The sequence below is a fragment of the Hyperoodon ampullatus genome (genome assembly GCF_949752795.1).
Source record: "Hyperoodon ampullatus genome assembly, chromosome: 15".
Taxonomy (NCBI): Eukaryota; Metazoa; Chordata; class Mammalia; order Artiodactyla; family Ziphiidae; genus Hyperoodon; species Hyperoodon ampullatus.
Window position 1 is genome coordinate 77,884,088 of NC_136928.1, and position 17,316 is coordinate 77,901,403.

The 17,316-nt window shown below is 45.8% G+C and overlaps 1 protein-coding gene across 3 annotated transcripts in view; it reads left to right on the plus strand.

The window, feature by feature from the left end:
- Window positions 1–16,495, plus strand: part of NBAS (NBAS subunit of NRZ tethering complex) — a gene marked incomplete at its 5' end in the record, with an annotated part of 354,840 nt that extends 338,345 nt beyond the window's left edge. For all 3 annotated transcript variants that reach the window (XM_079721535.1, XM_079721536.1, XM_079721537.1), the window contains 2 exons: window positions 3,683–3,811; window positions 16,088–16,495. In XM_079721535.1, the coding sequence (XP_079577661.1) occupies window positions 3,683–3,811; window positions 16,088–16,363 (405 nt within the window). In that variant the 3' untranslated portion in view covers window positions 16,364–16,495. The remainder of the gene's footprint in view (window positions 1–3,682; window positions 3,812–16,087) is intronic.
- Window positions 16,496–17,316: the final 821 nt, after the last annotated feature.

A 17,316-nucleotide genomic window follows, 5' to 3' on the forward strand; every position in this document is an offset into this window, starting at 1 on the left:
GATTGAATTTAAAATACTGTGTCCATTTAAAGACGTCTTCAACCAGCAGAATGACAAAATTATTCTATAAAATATTTAAAGTACCAGCACCAAAGATAACTTCCCCTTACTCCAGTAGCCTGTGATTTGCTTGTATCAGACACTTATCTACCTGTGATCGGCTCTGCTATATTGTGAGCACTTGGAGGGTAGGAACCATGGCTGTAGCATCTGTTTCACCCAAGGCAGGATTCAGCATACTGCAGAGAGTGGGGACTCAGCACACTGTATTACCCCCACCAGGGTAAGTAAGTAACATGGGTTTCATCTCTGCCTTAACATAAGCTAAGATCGAGCATTGTTAGATTAGGACCAAACACCAGAAGTGTCCTACTGTCAGCTCTATTGAATCTAGGTTAGGAAAACATTAGTTAGGACCTCTGGACCTCCACTTTCTCATCTCTGAAACAAGGGGTTAGACCACCCGACCTCAGCGGGGACTCTTGTTTCGACTGTTCTGTGAGGTCTCCAGTCCTGGGGGGAGCGTGAACTGAGGCTGTCTCTTCACTTCTTTATCCGTAGCGCTTAGTTCCTTGCCTCTCGTGAGTCCATCATTCTCTTGGGGTGAGGAGTAAGGTACTGGATTGAGCCCCACTTTGAAGTAGGTCATTATCACTTCTCTGTTCCAATTTGATGATTTGAAAGATCATCCTCAAGAGTTCTGTTGCCACAGTGACTTTTCCTCATTTTTGTTTTGCTACCTCCTGTATTTTAATTGGGTACATATGTAGATTTTTTTTCTTAGGATGCCATGATTGAAGGAACTTCGCAAATGTCGTGTACTATTTTTATTAATCACTAAATTTGCTCAAATGTGAATTAGAATTGTTACAAAGGAAGGAACAGTATTATCATAAAATGGAAATGTCTTGTTAAGTTTATTTTACCACATTTGGAATCTACATAGTCTCACTTCAGACTTCCATGAGATTTAATATCACTGTGGCAGTAAAATTATCCATGACTCACTTCTTTTTTTTTTTTTGCGGTACGCGGGCCTCTCACTGTTGTGGCCTCTCCCGTTGCGGAGCACAGGCTCCAGACGCGCAGGCTCAGCGGCCATGGCTCACGGGCCCAGCCGCTCCATGGCATGTGGGATCTTCCCGGACCGGGGCACGAACCCGTGTCCCCTGCATCGGCAGGCGGACTCTCAACCACTGTGCCACCAGGGAAGCCCCACTCCTTTTTACTCTGGTACCTTCGGTTGCCCTACTGCCCGGTGTGTGAAATGCATTTGCCTGATTATCTCTGACGGGACTTAGAGGGGTCTACTTTTTCCTTCATCCCCATTTCCCATCCTCCTACCAAGTTCCCATATGTAGAGATGTTTTTTCTTTGTGGCTCTTTTCACGATCGCCCACTGTTGCTCACGGTACTTGTTTACTTATGGCCGTGATGGTTTTGCTGATGGAAAATATTAGAGAAAGATAAAACCACTGTTTCTCACAGGTCATGTGTCCCCCAGTCTTGAAAGTTAACACATCCTCCTCCTCAGCTTCTGTCCACGGCAATGCGTGCAGCGTCCTCAGGAGTGGGGTATCTGTAGAACCAGAAATTGGCAACTTGGCATAAAACAAGTTCCTGGCATTTAGATGTAAAATCCCAAGTTCCACCTGCCTGTGGCTGCCCCCGAGGGTCCCTGCAGAGGCACAGCAGGAACTGGCGTGGCAGACGCTGCAGCGGGTGTGTGGGAGCCCGCCCCCCAGCTCACGAGCGAGCCCAGCTGACCCGGGCTTCTCAGTCTTAGCGTGATTGTCCTCTCTCATGGCTGAGGCACTCCTGAGGACGTCACGAGCTTGATTTTTCGAATCGACGACACCCACCCCTGCACACCTTGTGCTCCACGCTCTTGCTGCGGGCCCTGCCACACCTTTAGGTGCTGGATACCCCAGGACCAGTGGGAGGGTGGCGTGAGAACAGAAGGACCGCTGGTGGACCGGTCCCGCTGCTCTGACAGCCATCAGCCACGGGGCCACACGTGGGTATGAAAATCAAGCTTAAGTGAAATTGAATAAAATTTAAAATGCAGTTTCTCAGTTGCACTAGCCACATCTCAAATGCTCACAAGCCCCACGTGGCCCACGGCTGCCCTGCTGGGCAGCACAGCTCAGAGCATCCCGTGGTGAGAGGAAGGTCTCCCGTGCAGGCGCTGCTCTCAGAGGACTGTGCAGGGTGGGAGGACGAGGCCGTAAGGCTACAGGGAGGAGGGCAGAGGAAGCAGGTTGGTGCGTGGCAGCTGGGCTAGACTGTCACGCACGGGAGTTTATATTTCGTCTTCCCAAATGTTTTCTGCAGGTTTTGGCATCCCAGATTAAAAATCCGCATTTCTCTTTGGCCCGGATGCTGGGTGAGGGGCCTCTGTATGCGGTACGTGCCCTAAGGCATGCAGAGCGCTTTCCTGAATGAGAATCCGTGTTTGAAGTACACATTTTACAGCCGATATTGATCACTTTCACACGGGTTTGGGGGGCCCAGCCTTCCAGTCTGATTTCCAGCAGTGGCCTGCTGGGTGCAAGCTAATAAAAGACAGTGAGTGGAATTCCAAAGAGACCTTTATCCCAAGCTTTAAGTAGGGCTTCTTTATGTCAGCCTTCTTTTATCTACTCTTTATAATAACGTAAAGGAATTATGAAAATGTCATGCATTTGAGTTTTTCTTCTCCGATGTGCTCCTGTTGGAGCAGCGCAAGAGGAAGGTCGCCCCACACAGGGCGGTGATCCCCAGTTCTTTCAAAAACAGCCCTCGCTTTATATAATGAGGTTGTGCTCATTGTCCGGTCTTCGGTCCAAGTGTTCTGTTCTTCACGTTACAGCTAAAGTCAGGACACTGAGGGAACGTGTAACTCAGCAGGGAAGAATAATAGCTTGAAAATTTATTGTCTGTGCTTTTATACTTTTGTTGTGAAAGATTATCGTTTGTTATCTTATAGAAAAGCCTGCTCCCTGATGGCAGGTTCAGCCAGCATAGAAAAAGGGCTGCGAATAAAATGCAAATATGTCTGTGACGATCTAAATCCATTTTCATTTTTCTGGACCACAGATAGTTTTTATGAAGATGGAGCATCTTAAGTATATCAAGCATCCAGTTTACATTGACATTAACTATAAACAGGTTTTAAAATATGTGAATTGCTGATTTCCTTTGTTACAGTGGGTGATAACTAGATCTTTTTGATAATATTAACAATTGACAATAGTTTTTATTGTTAAGCATCTAGTGCTGAGCATTGTACATTATTATTCACTAATACCTATTCACACACACACACACACACACACACACACACCCCACACTGCAGAGTAGATACAGTTTACCTCTATTTTACTTGGGAGGAAACTAGGGCTCTGAGAGTTTAGGAAAATAAATTCCAGTCCTATATCCATCCATCGGGATCCTATGCATCCATTAAAATAGCAACGTTGTAGATGAATATCTGATACTTGGAAAGATTTTAGGAATAGATGGTGAAGTGAGTGAAACAGATACCAAACACTAAATCAGGGTGGTCCCATGTGTGCATTTTGTACAGACACAGACACACACACTCATAGGAGAAGGTGTGGAAAGACACAAGCAGAATCGTGCCAGCGCTTCGATGCGCTTCCTTTCCTTCTCACTCACAGAGTTGCCCTTGTGCTTCCAGGGTGTGAAGGAGCTGTGCTCGCTGCTGTTCCACCAGGCCCTGCTGCTCCCGTCTCTGAAGCTTCTCCTCGAGAGCCGAGACGAGCATCTGCACGCCATGGCCCTGGACCACATCACCGCCATTGCTAAGGTGCGGAATTTCTTTCTTACGTTTCAGAGAAGTGAATTAGTATTGCCGTTCTCATCAAGAACAACCGTGATTTACTCAGGACTATTTTATCTCCACTCTGACCACATTAGCTGTTTCTGTTTGTCTAAGCAGTAGATATTTGTCTATTTTACAAACATTCACTAAACTCCTCCCATGAACCACACTCTGGGTTTAGGTGCCAAGAATACAAATCCAGATCATGAAGCATTTTCTCTAGAGAAGCAGTATATTAGTCTCTTTAAGAAAATGTCAAAGCAGCCTGGGACTAGTGGACTAGTCCTTGCCACTTGAGATCTTGGTGGAGGAACTCCTAGCATCAAGCAGGTTTTCTGTCCCTGCATGTGTTTGGTTATCTACTAATTAAAGGTGAGAAAGAGTCATGTTTCCTGACACCATCGGAAATCTCAAGCTCGTGTTTCCTCTGGCAGCCGACACCACCACTGAAGCCCCTCCTAGTTCGAGGAGTGGGGGGCTAGTGTCAAGGCTGGAGAGTCCTCCCTCAAGGCTGTTGCCTTGTTATCATGATTAAGGAAGAAACTTTCACTTCCCTTTTTAAATTTTACACTTTAGGATTAGATAGCTCAGGGTTGTGTTTAATGAATTTGCATTGTATTATCCTTACTGAAACCCTTCTGCAGGGCGATCATTCTTTCATTTGAAGCGTGTATGTGTGTGCTTTAACAAAAATATAAAAGGGTGTCTTTTAGGGACCAGACAGGGCAGAAGAATCCTAGAGCAGTGGTGCAGTGAAGAGATTGATGAAAAGATGTCATGGATGTACAATTTTGTTAATGACAAAGGATGCAGAAAGCAGAACGTAATTGCATTTGGAAACAGTAATAATGAACAAAATGAGAAAAACCTAGTGCCTTTATTCATTTAGATGTATTTTCAAAATAATGTAAAGTTTCTCTAAAGATTTTGTGTTAAAAATGCCCTTCGTTATCACTGATAGTTGAGCATAACAAGGGCCTTTCTAGAAACTAGACTGAAGTAGGGAATTGAGGGGACTTGTCCAGTGGTAACCTCCCTGTCTCTCTCTGCTGAAATAAAAGTTGCATAATGTTGGGAATTTACAAGAAACTAAGAAATGCAGTGAGATTTTTTTTCTTAGCTGATTTTTAATTGCAAATCCAAGACATCAGGAAGAAGGGAAAACTGGAGAAAATCAGCTGCACACTTTCAGTGTCTTTTTCTCTTCACCACCCTTTAACGTATTCATATCTCTGCTCAGGTCTTCCCACTAAAACTTGCCATGGGCCTCTTTGAGCATAAAACAGTGATGTATTAAACATTGTTGTTCCCCGTTCGTCCTGTGTAGGGCATTCCTGACACACTCCTGAATCCCATAGGCGAGCGTGTCAGTTTTCATTTTAAAGATTCTTTATCTCAAATGCATCAGAACTGCAACTAGAAGGGGGGCTCCCTAACTGTGAACCACCCCTGCTGCCTGCCACACACCCCTGCATACATGCATGTGCACACGCACACGTGTGCACACCATCAAAATAAGAAATCAAATGGGAATGTTGCATCACCCAAGTCACTTTTAAATGGCACTAGTTTCCCTCCATAACGCTTTGATCTGCACGTTTGACGTGCAGCACTGTGCTAAAAGTCTGTGGGTGATTTGCCTAGGGTTGTGATGAGAACACCCAAAACCTCTGTGGCCTTCAGGTGCGAAAATCAAAGCCAGAGGTGTAAATTGCTGAGGTGAGTCACTTGCCTACCACTGAGACCCTTACTTTTAGGAATTCAGTAATGACACTGACTTGTAACTTCTCTGCACTAAGTTGAGTACTCACATTAGGCTGGCCCATCTGTGACCTTCAAGTGTGTTCATGGAAGCTTTTGCATCCTCCAGAGAAATAACGTGTTGCAGATTTTTCCAGTTTTTAAACATTTTTAAACTTTTTATTTTGAGATAGTTTTAAGTTCACATTCGGTTGTAGAAAATAACAGCAAGATTTTTTGTACCCTTCACCCAGTTTCCCCAAGTGGTAACATCTTGCATGACTATAGTATAATTATCACCAAGACGTTGACAGTGATACAATCTCTGACCTGATTTGGATTTCACAGTTTTACATGCCCTCGTGTGTGTGTGTGTGTGTGTGTGTGTGTGTGTGTGTGTGTGTGTCTGTGCGTAAAGTTCTATGCAGTGTTGTCCCTTGGGGATTCATGTGACTACAGTGAGGATCCAGAGCATCTCCATCACAAGGATCCCCCAGGCCACCCCCTATAGCCACAGCCAGCCCCTCCCTCCCCCACCCACCCAGCAGCCAGTGGCAGCTGCTAATCTGTTCTCCATCTCTGTAATTTTGTCGTTTCAAGAGTGCGATATAAATGAAAAGAAATGACTATAATTTATCATTGCTCTCCCAGCACCATTAAAAAGTCATGTTATACTTTTCTAACGGAAGAGTTTCACTGGGCCTTTTTGCAGGGCTCCTGTCAAGCTATTTTAAATCATACTTGGTATTACAGTGAAAAATATAAAATGTTGGCTTTCTTTTTTTGTGTTTATTTTGCTATTCACTCTGTCCACTACTGGGGGGCCCTGAGTTCATCAGCAACTTGTTTCTGCCCTTTTGGTTGTTGATGGTAATTCCTGTTGACATTAAAAAAAAAAAAAAAAAATCTGTCAAAGGAACTCCTCTGATGGGCAATTGTTCCTGCACAGTGAGTGGATCCAGGCAGAAAAAATGCCTCCACTTGCTTGCTGATAGCTTGTATTATTCTGCTATTTGTTATAAGATACTGACAGTTTTATAGGTGTTTACATTTAAAAGGATGGTACTTAATGCTGATGCCAGAGATTATACCAGCTTCTCCTCCAACAGCGGCGCTCACTTCTTTCTCTAAGCTTTTCTGAAATTGCAAGCCTCTGGTGTTTGACATGTCCTTACAAATGGCCAACAGCCTCTTCCTAGGCCAGAAATAGAAAGGCCTTCTTAGAGATTATGTCGCTGATGAATAATTAAAACCCTGGTGTGGTCCTGACTGCCGGATCACTCTCTCCATCAGCCTTGGTGAGATTTAGAGCTCACCTTCAAAACCTTCTCTCCAAGAAGTATATTCGTCGCTGGTGGGTTTGAATCTCATCTCTGGGATACTATCTACCAGGTGGAAGTCTCTTGACTCATTCCATCAAAGTAAGCAGGTGTGTATTTACAATAGCTTCATAGACTGAAACATTTCCCGATTCATAACTCCAGATGTGTGGTGGCTCCGGCTCTTCATTGCTTCGTCCTTTTTAGTACTGCTCAGTGCCTCTGCCCCGACACCACATCGCAGGGACTGTCCTGGACCACGTGCCTATTAAAAGAATCATTCATGGAAGGGTTTACGACCTTTGGCACCTAATTAAGTGTTTCTCCCTGATGCTAGTAATACCTATCTTCCAGTACCAACTGTGCCAGGTGTTATAATAGGAACATCCTGACCTTCCCTTTTTAATAATCCTCTGGAAAGATACCATTCTGGTTTCGCAAATGAAAACACTGGGACTCAGAGGTCATATGGCTAGTAAGTAGCCTGACCTGAAATTGAAACCCTGGATCCAGCGTTCAGAGCCTGTACTTGACCACACCGCTTCTTTTGACCTAACTTAGTGGGCTCTCTGATATTGGAAAAGGGTTATCTCCACAGGGTAGTGAACTTGCTGAAAGCATCTTGAACCATATAATATCAGCACTGAAAAGAGTAGCGCAGAGCTAGTTTGACAGCTTGCCCGGTATAGGGCTTCCTTTTTCAAATCCGCTAAGTCACTGGGCCCTGGTCCAGTCCGGCTAGGGCTGGGGAGCCGACCACTCCCTGGGTGCTCTGTGCTGTGCTTTGAAAGCCCTCGGAAGAGGGCACCTCTAGAATGAAGCCTGCAGACTTTATCTTGAACATGTGGATCTCACTTCTGCCCGGTGCAATTGCTTCCACAACACAGTCCTTCAAGGTTTTAATAAATGTGATTCTTATCTCCTTTAATTTTGCCATGAAGGTACTGGAACCTACCAACATTACTCACAGTGACCAGTGTCTAGGTTGGAGGGAGAGCCTTAAAGATTCTCAGAAAAGCATGCTTGGATTAACATGTTTACAGTCGACCCTTGAACAGCACAGGGGTTAAGCCACGTGTAAGTTAGGCTCGGCCCTCTGTATCCGAGGCTCCTCTGAATCCACATCTGAGGTTCCTCCACATCCATGGATTCAACCAACGAGGGACTGTGCTGTGCTGTAGTATTTCCTACTGAAAAAAATCCACGTGTAAGTGGCCCAGCACAGTTCAGACCCACGTTGTTCAAGGGCCAACATGTATATAAAACCGGGAAACCTTCCTTTCTTTGTTCCCCCTTTAACTCAATCCAGATTTCCAACAAGGACCTCCCTGGTGAGCACCTGTTCCCGCTGTAGCGCTCCCGTGGTATTGCCTTCTCGTGTTGAAGTCAGGCTCACACATGCCCCCCCCCGGCCTCGGCATGCTGTGATAACAGGGACCTTGGGCTGGGCTCCCAACAACCCTGTTTGGTGTCTGCAAAGCCCTTCTTTTGTTTTGGCCCTTATGTCAGCTGGTTTTCTTCTAAGCGTATCCAAACCAGGTTAGGCTGAAGTGATCCAGTCATGCAAAGAAGGATCAAGTGAGTGTTTTCCTGTATCTTTTACAGATACCAATTGACATTAAACTGATCTATTTTTTTTAACATCTTTATTGGAGTATAACTGCTTTACAATGGTGTGTTAGTTTCTGCTGTATCACAAAGTGAATCAGCCATACATATACATACATCCCCATATCCCCTCCCTCTTGCGTCTCCCTCCCACCCTCCGTACCCAACCCCTCTAGGTGGTCACAAAGCACCGAGCTGATCTCCCTGTGCTATGCGGCTGCTTCCCACTAGCTATCTGTTTTACATTTGGTAGTGTATATATGTCCATGCCACTTCCTCCCAGCTTACCCTTCCCCCTCCCCACGTCCTCAAGTCCATTCTCTACGAAACAAACCTATTTTTACAATCACTGTTCTTTTGTCTCTTTTAGTACCAGGCTCTTTTTCTCAGAATTTTGGGCATATCTACTTACTTCTAAATAGCATTTTAACTTGTACATACCTAGACATGTTGCTTTCACCCATCTTCCTTCATCCTCAGCTGGTAGTTGGTCTTCTCAGTGAAGGAAGCTCTGCAACAGAATATCTCCCAGTCGTCTCAGCTGGTTGCCTCTAGTGACAGGCAGCTCACTCCCTATGGGCTAACCTATTAGATTTCCAGACAGCTCTGATGGGTGGCTGCCTTACTTAGTGTGAACAGATGTATAAAGCACCACTGTGCATAGGCTGGTACTGTGTGCTGGAGTGAGGAATGGGTAAGACATTTGTAAAGACGAAATAAAATACACATCCATCAGTGTAGAGGAATTACCTCATCAGGAGATTGACGTATGAAATAGTAACACAAGGAATTAAGCAAAGTAGAAAGGGGGCAAGTGCAATGTTTGGAACTCGCCAAACTCTGGGCCCCAGAATGGGTCACAGAGGTGACCACGCTTGAATGTCCAAGATTCTCTCCCATTGTTAGGTCCTCAGTCAGAGGACTGTCCTAAGTTTGGATTTAGAAGAGGTGTGTGTACCACTAATCCCATGCCAGGAGCGGAGCTGATGCTGTGCCGAGAAATGGAGCCTGAATGTCATGCAAATAAATAGAGAAAACAAAAAGTTACCTGCAGGCATTTTTCTTATTCCAAGTATACACTTCTGTTGCCCTTTTATTTTTCTGCACTTGTAGTTGATATATTTAATAACTTTTAATAGTAATAGTATATGTAGCAGTGAGACAAATATCCTCCCCTAAAGGAAACAGTGAAATAATATTAAATCATCTTCTTTAAAGTAATTGAAATGAGGTCGTGCATGCACTAGGCTACTGGGATTTCAGCTTCTCTCCTTACTGTAATTACTCTTAGCTTCGTACAGATCCATAAAATCAAAGATTTAATTCAGAGAAGGTTCATTACCTATTGTTGAAACAGGAATTAAGCAGTTAACATTTTAATGGCTTGGAAGACAGTAGTGCTTTGTGCTTTAATAAGTTTTTTTCCCCAAGATCTGCAAAGTTTCATTTATTCTCAAAAATTAATCACCGACCCCAAAAAAAAAAAAAATCACTGACAGAAACAGCAAGCCTTTTACTCATTGTATGATATATGTAAGGCCGCCTGCTTCTTCTATGCTTTATTCCTGATTTGTTTGACTCTAATAACTCCAGCCATTTACTGAACTTGAACTCTACAGGCATTGTGCTAGGCAGTTAAAAACATAGATTATCTCAACCCCTGTCTGTTGTCTGTATTTCACATATGGAAACTGGGGCCTGGAGAGATTATCCTTAACAAGGTCATACATCTATGTAGCTAAAAAGCCAGGATTGGAAATTGGTCTCTCACCCCAAAGCCTGTCTGCTTTCTCTTCACAAGACGACTACTTCGCACTCTAATTCAGAGTTATTTGATCAGAGGAATTAAATCAACTAATCCTCCTGGACTTCTCACATATTTATTTCAGACGTACAACTGACTCCAAAAATGACCAAATATATTTTCTTCCTCAAGCCCTTAAAGCACCAATCCAGCCAATGTCACGGATGCGTGATTTTCCCCAGACCATACACCAAAGTGATTCCCAACCAATTAAAAAGTTAAGATATTTTTGGGCTTCCCTGGTGGCACAGTGGTTGAGAGTCCGCCTGCCGATGCAGGGGACACAGGTTCGTGCACCGGTCCGGGAAGATCCCACATGCCGCGGAGCAGCTGGGCCCGTGAGCCATGGCTGCTGAGCCTGAGCGTCCGGAGCCTGTGCTCCGCAACGGGAGAGGCCACAACAGTGAGAGGCCCGTGTACCACAAAAAAAAAAAAAAAAAAAAAAGTTAAGATATTTTTAAAATCAGAAAATTATATATATACACACACACACACACAAACAAACATACACATACACGCATACATATCAGATCCTTCAAGCAAGTATAGTTTCCAAGCTTTAAAGCAATAGGAAAAGGATCATAAAGGAACAGATCCTTTCCTGATGATATAAAAATGTAAGACTTCTACAAGACAACAAATAACCAAAACAGAATTGCAAACAACAGATTAGAATGTCCATTATATCAATAACTAAAATCAAATTTAATGTTTAAGTTATATAAAGAACTCCTTCACATGTGGAAAATGATGTTGAAACTCCAGTTAATGAGCAAAGGATTTGATCCTTCCCACAAGAAAAGATAAAAATGACAGGAAATGTATGGAAAAAATTCATTCTTGCATATAAACAAATTGAAATAAAATCATCTTTGAGGTACCTATGCATATCTCCTAAATTAGCACAATGAGTTTCTTTTCAAAACAGTAACATCCAAAGCTGAGAAGTTTGCAGTGGAACTGACCCACTCCTCCCCTGATAGCACCGCCATGAGCTGGACGGTCCACGTTGCTGTGTGACTGCACTGCTCTCACATCCTCAGCCCAAAATTGTTTCAGATGCTTTGCCCCATGTATTAGTCTGCTCAGCCTGCCATAACGAAGTACCACAGACTGGGCAACTTACACACTAGAAATTTGTTTTCTTGCAGTCCTGGAGGCCCAGAGTCCAAGATCAAGGTGTCAGCGGGATTGATTCCTTCTGAGGCCTCTCTCCTTGACTTGTAGATGGTTGCTTTCCCCCTGTGTCCGCATGTGGTTGCCTCTGGGTTTATGTGTGTATCATCTTCTCTTCTTATAAAGACACCAATGAGGGCTTCCCTGCTGGCGCAGTGGTTGAGAGTCCGCCTGCCGATGCAGGGGACATGGGTTCGTGCCCCGGTCTGGAAGATCCCACATGCCGCGGAGCAGCTGGGCCCGTGAGCCATGGCTGCTGAGCCTGAGCGTCCGGAGCCTGTGCTCCGCAACGGGAGAGACCACAACAGTGAGAGGCCCGCGTACCGCAAAAAAAAAAAAAAAAAAAAAACCAATGAAACTGGATTAGGATTCACCCAAATGACTCATCAAGCCTTACTTTTACCTCTTTAAAGGCCCTGTCTCCAAATACAGTCACTTTCTTGTGTATTGGGGGGTAAGACTTCAACATATGAATTTGGGGGGATACATGTCATCCCATAAGACCCCAGTTATACCTCTCCTAATAATTTATTTTAAGGAGATAATTCAAATAAAGAAAGGATGTGTGTAAAAACCATTCACTTGTAGTGTTTCAGTAATATCAAATAATTATAAACAGCTATTTACAGCAGGGGAAGTTAAATTACTTGTTCAATAGACTACTTCGCAGCCATTAAACTTTTTAGGAATGAAAACTGTGTGAAAATAGTTTTTAAAAATTCTCAACATATGAGAAAAGTAGGTACAAATGTCACAGGATTGATTGTGAAAATACATTTGCATATGGATAATTACTAGAGAGAAAAGGATAAGATAATTTTCTTGTGATCCTGATACAGAGGACTTCTTTCTTTTTTAAAACTATTTCCATGTTTTTTCTTTTTATTTCAAAAAGAAAAATCAAGTAGGTTAGAATGAGTAATTCTAACTGGTAAGACAGTTGTAGGCTTCTGTGGTAGGTAGTACCAGATGATTAGTGGCTTAAGTTAGGATTTTAGTCAAAAACAAGAAAAACGAAGACAAGCTGAGGCTTGACAAATTAACGTAGCAGCTCCACGCTGTCGGGATGATGCCAGGAACCCTGCTGTGCTGAGGAGGAGGACTCAGGCTGGCCTTGGTGCCCCTGAGGCAGGCGGCTTGGTGTGTGGGGTGGAGCGGCTCTGGCTGCCTGTGACCTCGGGCAATCCTGGGCAATCCTCTCCTTCTCTGACCCTCAGGCTCCTCTTCGTTAAAACGCAGCTGTGGGACTGGGTCCTCAGAAAGGCCTTCTCTTACTTTCTGTATTCTTGCATTCTCTGTTTTGTCCCAAATATGTACAGAATAAATGTCTATGCAGTGTTTTCCTTGCACATGACAATTATAAAGTAGACTCTGGCCATTCTGTACATCTTGCAAAGAGCCAGAATCAGGTAGAAGGCCAGAGAAAGGAAACAAAGTCAGCCCTTCATTTTCCCAGCATTTGATTATGAGGAACTAAACCAGAATTTCCCCCACGCCCTCCCCTGGCCACCGCCCAGGCTCAGTGGAGGTCCGCAGTCTCTGCCTCTGCCTCTTTCTAGGGAACCTCTGAGCAGGCCAGGACCACAGGGGAAACGTCAGAGTTCACTTCCGTGACTTGAGCCTTAGGCTTCCTCAGCTGGGATAGTAGACGGAGAGCTTTTGGAGGGTGGACACCCACCCTGCCTTAGGACTCGGGCAGTTATCCGAAAGGCACATCCAGCGGGAAACCAATTTTCAGGATGTCATTGCACTGGAGAGAAGCAAACAGAAGAGGAGATCAGAGGGGCAGCATTGACAGAACCCCTGTCGCTTCCTCGAGCTGGAAAAATCCATCATTCCCTTCCTGGGAGCCTTTCAGGCCCCCAGAGGGAGGGGTCGTGAGTCAACAGAAAGAATCATAAAGGTGTCCTAGCCTTGAAGACTTATTCAGGGCAGCAAAGAAAGTACCACCCTGCGGTGTTTGGATGCTGAGACTTTTATCCACGTATTTTATCAAACATTTGCCTGTAGCATCCTGGCACACGCTCTGTTCTCTCCTGGAGGGTTAGGTAGAAGGGTTCTTTAGTTTTAACAGTGAACCAAACTAACAACACGCACAGTAACTCAGCTGCCACTCGTGCGCTCACGCACGTGTGTCGAGGCTGCGGTGGACCGTGAAAGGATGCGAGCTTTGGAGTTACTCATTCTTCATGTGTTCATTCCACAGATCTTGCTGAGCTCCTCCCATGAGGCCCACGCTCTTCTGGGCCTGGGGCTGCAGGGTGAACAGAGGACACACCATCTCTGCTCTGGAGGGGCTCATAGTCTGGGTCGGGGGGGAACAAACAGTAAACGCACGGACTAGTCAGAGCTGAGGGCTCCTGGGCAGCTCACTGTGTAGCAGCCTTATGATGCTCGACACATGGCTCTGAGCTCACTGAGCCTCGGTTTATGCGTCTGTCAACTGAGATCAGAACTGTCTTAAAGGGACGTTTTAAGGCTTACAGAGAAGGTGCCTCAGTGGCACATGAGGGCCTCTCAGGAAGTGGCAGGCACCGTGATGGGGTTCGGGTCCTGGTTCCCTACTCTGGAGCAAAAGAGAAAAAGGAGGGAAAGAAGACATGTAGAACCTTCGTAAGCAGCCCCCCCGGTGGGGAGGATGGAAAGCTCTTCTGCCACTTTGAGCAGCAGAAAAACTGGTCTTGTACCAGTTGCTTTTGTCACCACCTCTAAAAACGAAAACAAACAAAAAGTGGGACATTGAGGTCAACCTCAGTGTCTTCCTGAGTCAGAGGTGGATGAGTGGAATGTAACTGCTGATGGAATGAGAGGCTGAAGAAAAGACGCCCAGAGTTTGCAGGACTCTTCAGTTCTGAGTCTAGAATCTTGTTCAATCGCGTACGTGTGCACTTTACAAAACTGTGACAGGTTTCAGTGAAGTGGGTTCATTCAGCCATTTAACGGGTGCGAATTAAACCGGATGCCGAAATGAAAGGGCTGCAGCCCCCCGTGCCCTCAAGAAGCTCCCAGGGTGGTAGGAAGGCAGCCAGACCAAGCACCATAATACAGCCCGGAGAGGCGTGTGTGCGGCGTCCTGGGGTGTGGCGTGATGGGGGTCAGCTTGGCCAGGAGATCCAGGGGAAATGTCACCAAGAAGGTGGCACTGGAGCTGACACCTCTGTGGGGTTTTGAAGGATCACTGGTTGGTAGGAAAGATAGGCGCCGTCTGGTAGTGGGCAGTAACTTTTTTTTTTTTTTTTTGGCTGTATACGGGCCTCTCACTGTTGTGGCCTCTCCCGCCGTGGAGCACAGGCTCCGGACGTGCAGGCTCAGCGGCCATGGCTCACGGGCCCAGCCGCTCCGCGGCATGTGGGATCTTCCCGTACCGGGGCACGAACCCGTGTCCCCTGCATCGGCAGGCGGACTCTCAACCACCGCGCCACCAGGGAAGCCCAGGGCAGTAACTTTTATTCTCAGAACTTCTTTTGTTTCAATCCTCGCAGCCAGTCGACACCCTTGACCTTCTTGTCTCCAGTAGCCTTTCCTCCTTGTCACAGAACACTCGCGCCGTGTAGTTACGTAGTAGAGTTGGTCCAAGCATGAGATAATTGGCTTTGAAATGCCACATTATTTCTGTGGTTACTACACCCAACACTATTAAAAAGTGCACAGTGACATGAAGAAGAAGCTGTCTTGAAGCTGTTTTATGACACCCCAATGTAAATGAGAAGCTCTGAATTTTGGTCTGTGATTCGTGTTGACTTGATTCCTTATGAAAATATGGACAATAATAAAACAGAAAAATATAAGCTAAGTGTCAAAGCCATGGAAAACCATGCATAGGCCAAGAAGCTAAGACCAGGGAGAAAGTACAGAAAATACACAACTGAAAGAGCACAGAAAACTTGTTTTAAAAAGGTGAGTTTGGTGCTGAACTTTCTAGAGCCTTAAGCAAGAACAACTTTTAAGCACCTCCTGTCGGTTATCCTATTTACAACAGTGGGGTTGATGGATGTACTTTCTTAGTGGAGTAGAAAAAGGGTTTTCTTGTTCCGAAAAGAATTTTTTTCACAGGGATCTACATAAAGGAGAGGTTTGAGGTTAAAGAATATGGACCGTGGTGAAGCACAAATGAAATGGTAAATGTGGTTGTTAACAGGCTCGAGCTCTGAAGTCATGACTGACCTAAATTCAGATTCTGGCTCCACAGTTTACCGACCACGATGTTAAGCGAAATTCTTACCCATCCGTTTCCTAATCTGTGAAGTCAGGAGGTTAAAGTGCTGGCTTCACAGGGTGGACCGAGAGGACTCAGGGAAGGAGGACATGTCCGGCATTTAGCACAACTTCTGACACTCGATGTGGGAGCCGCCACTGTGATCCCAGGGGGTCTTGGTACGTGGCCATGTCTTCCGTGAAAAGGAGACCGGGTTTGTCATCCCGTATGTGTGATGCCAGAGACGCTCGTGCCCTGTGTGTGCTTCTCGGAACAGGCGCTGTTAGCCAGGGTCAAGGGGTTTCTGATGACAAAGGCAAAAGGGCAGCGCCCAGCACAGCAGCGGGGATGTGTCTGTGCCTGCGGGTGGGGAGTCCGCAACGCCCGCCCCTCACGTCTGCCTGTCTTACCTCTTGCAGGTGAATGATTCAAACTGTGACCGAGAACTTCTCTCCCTGCTCCTGGACGCCAAGCTCTTGGTGAAGTGCGTCTCCACTCCCTTCTACCCACGTCTCGTCGAGCACCTCTTGGCCGGCCCCCAGCAAGGGCGCTGGGATGCAGAGGATCTGGCCAGACACCTGCGGGCAGCTGGCCACGAGGCCGAAGCCGGGTCACTCCTCCTGGCCGCGCGGGGCACCCATCGGGCCCTGAGGACCTTCAGCACAGCCCTGGGTGCGGCGCAGCACTGGGTATGAGCATGCCCGCCTGTGGCCACCGCCGTCACCAGTCTCAGCTTCCTGGGGGAAGAGCCTCCAGAGCCCAGCGCTGTTTCCAGAGGCAACATGTGTACCTGTCATTTGTTCTCAGTGGTTTCAGCGAATTGCAAATAAAGCTGTATATAAATGATGAGCAAGCTGCCTTTTTTTTTTTTTTTTTTTTACTTTGTTTTCTTTCTTATAGCGACTGGTTAACATACTTTCCTACTAAGAGAGACTGGACTCTTCTTATTTATTTATTTATTTATTTATTTATTTAACCGTCTCTTCTGATAGAATACAATTAATACAGTGTCTAAAACTGCAGTTCAGGCCGTTGGCTGTGGTGGTGGTGGAAGGGGAGAGCGTATGGAATGGCCAGTGGCTGGAGCACATCCTGGACGGAGGAAGGATGGACCTGGAGTCACGTCTCAGGTTAGTTATGCGACTTTGGGCAAAGTACTCCCTCTCAGAGCCTTAGTCTGTCCTGTAGAAAATGAGAGTTGTGTTATTTATCTCACAGGTTGTTGTGTGTCATGTGAGGCTCTGTCAGATACTTAGCAGGGGCCCAGGAAATGTTACCTCTTCCCCCGCTTCACTCATGTAGCTGAATTGTGATTTGAAGGCCACAAGTAGATGATCAATACCAGCACACGAGGGCTGCCTATTGATTAGGGGCCTCCAAACCTATCAACATCTCTGTAGAAGGCTGACAGGTTTGCATGTCTGTAGAACCTCTGTAACCGGGGGGTGGGCTGACAGAGCCAGCCAGGATTGGCTGTCGGGGGGTCACTGACTAACACACAGCCAATCATAACAGGGGTGTGGATAGCAACACCCTTGGGAAAACCAACACAGAAAGGGAATTCCCTGCGCAGGACCATAAGGACCCCAATGCACAACTCGCGGGCACTTGCTTCCACTGTAGAAGTGTGTGCTTGAAGGTAAAGGTT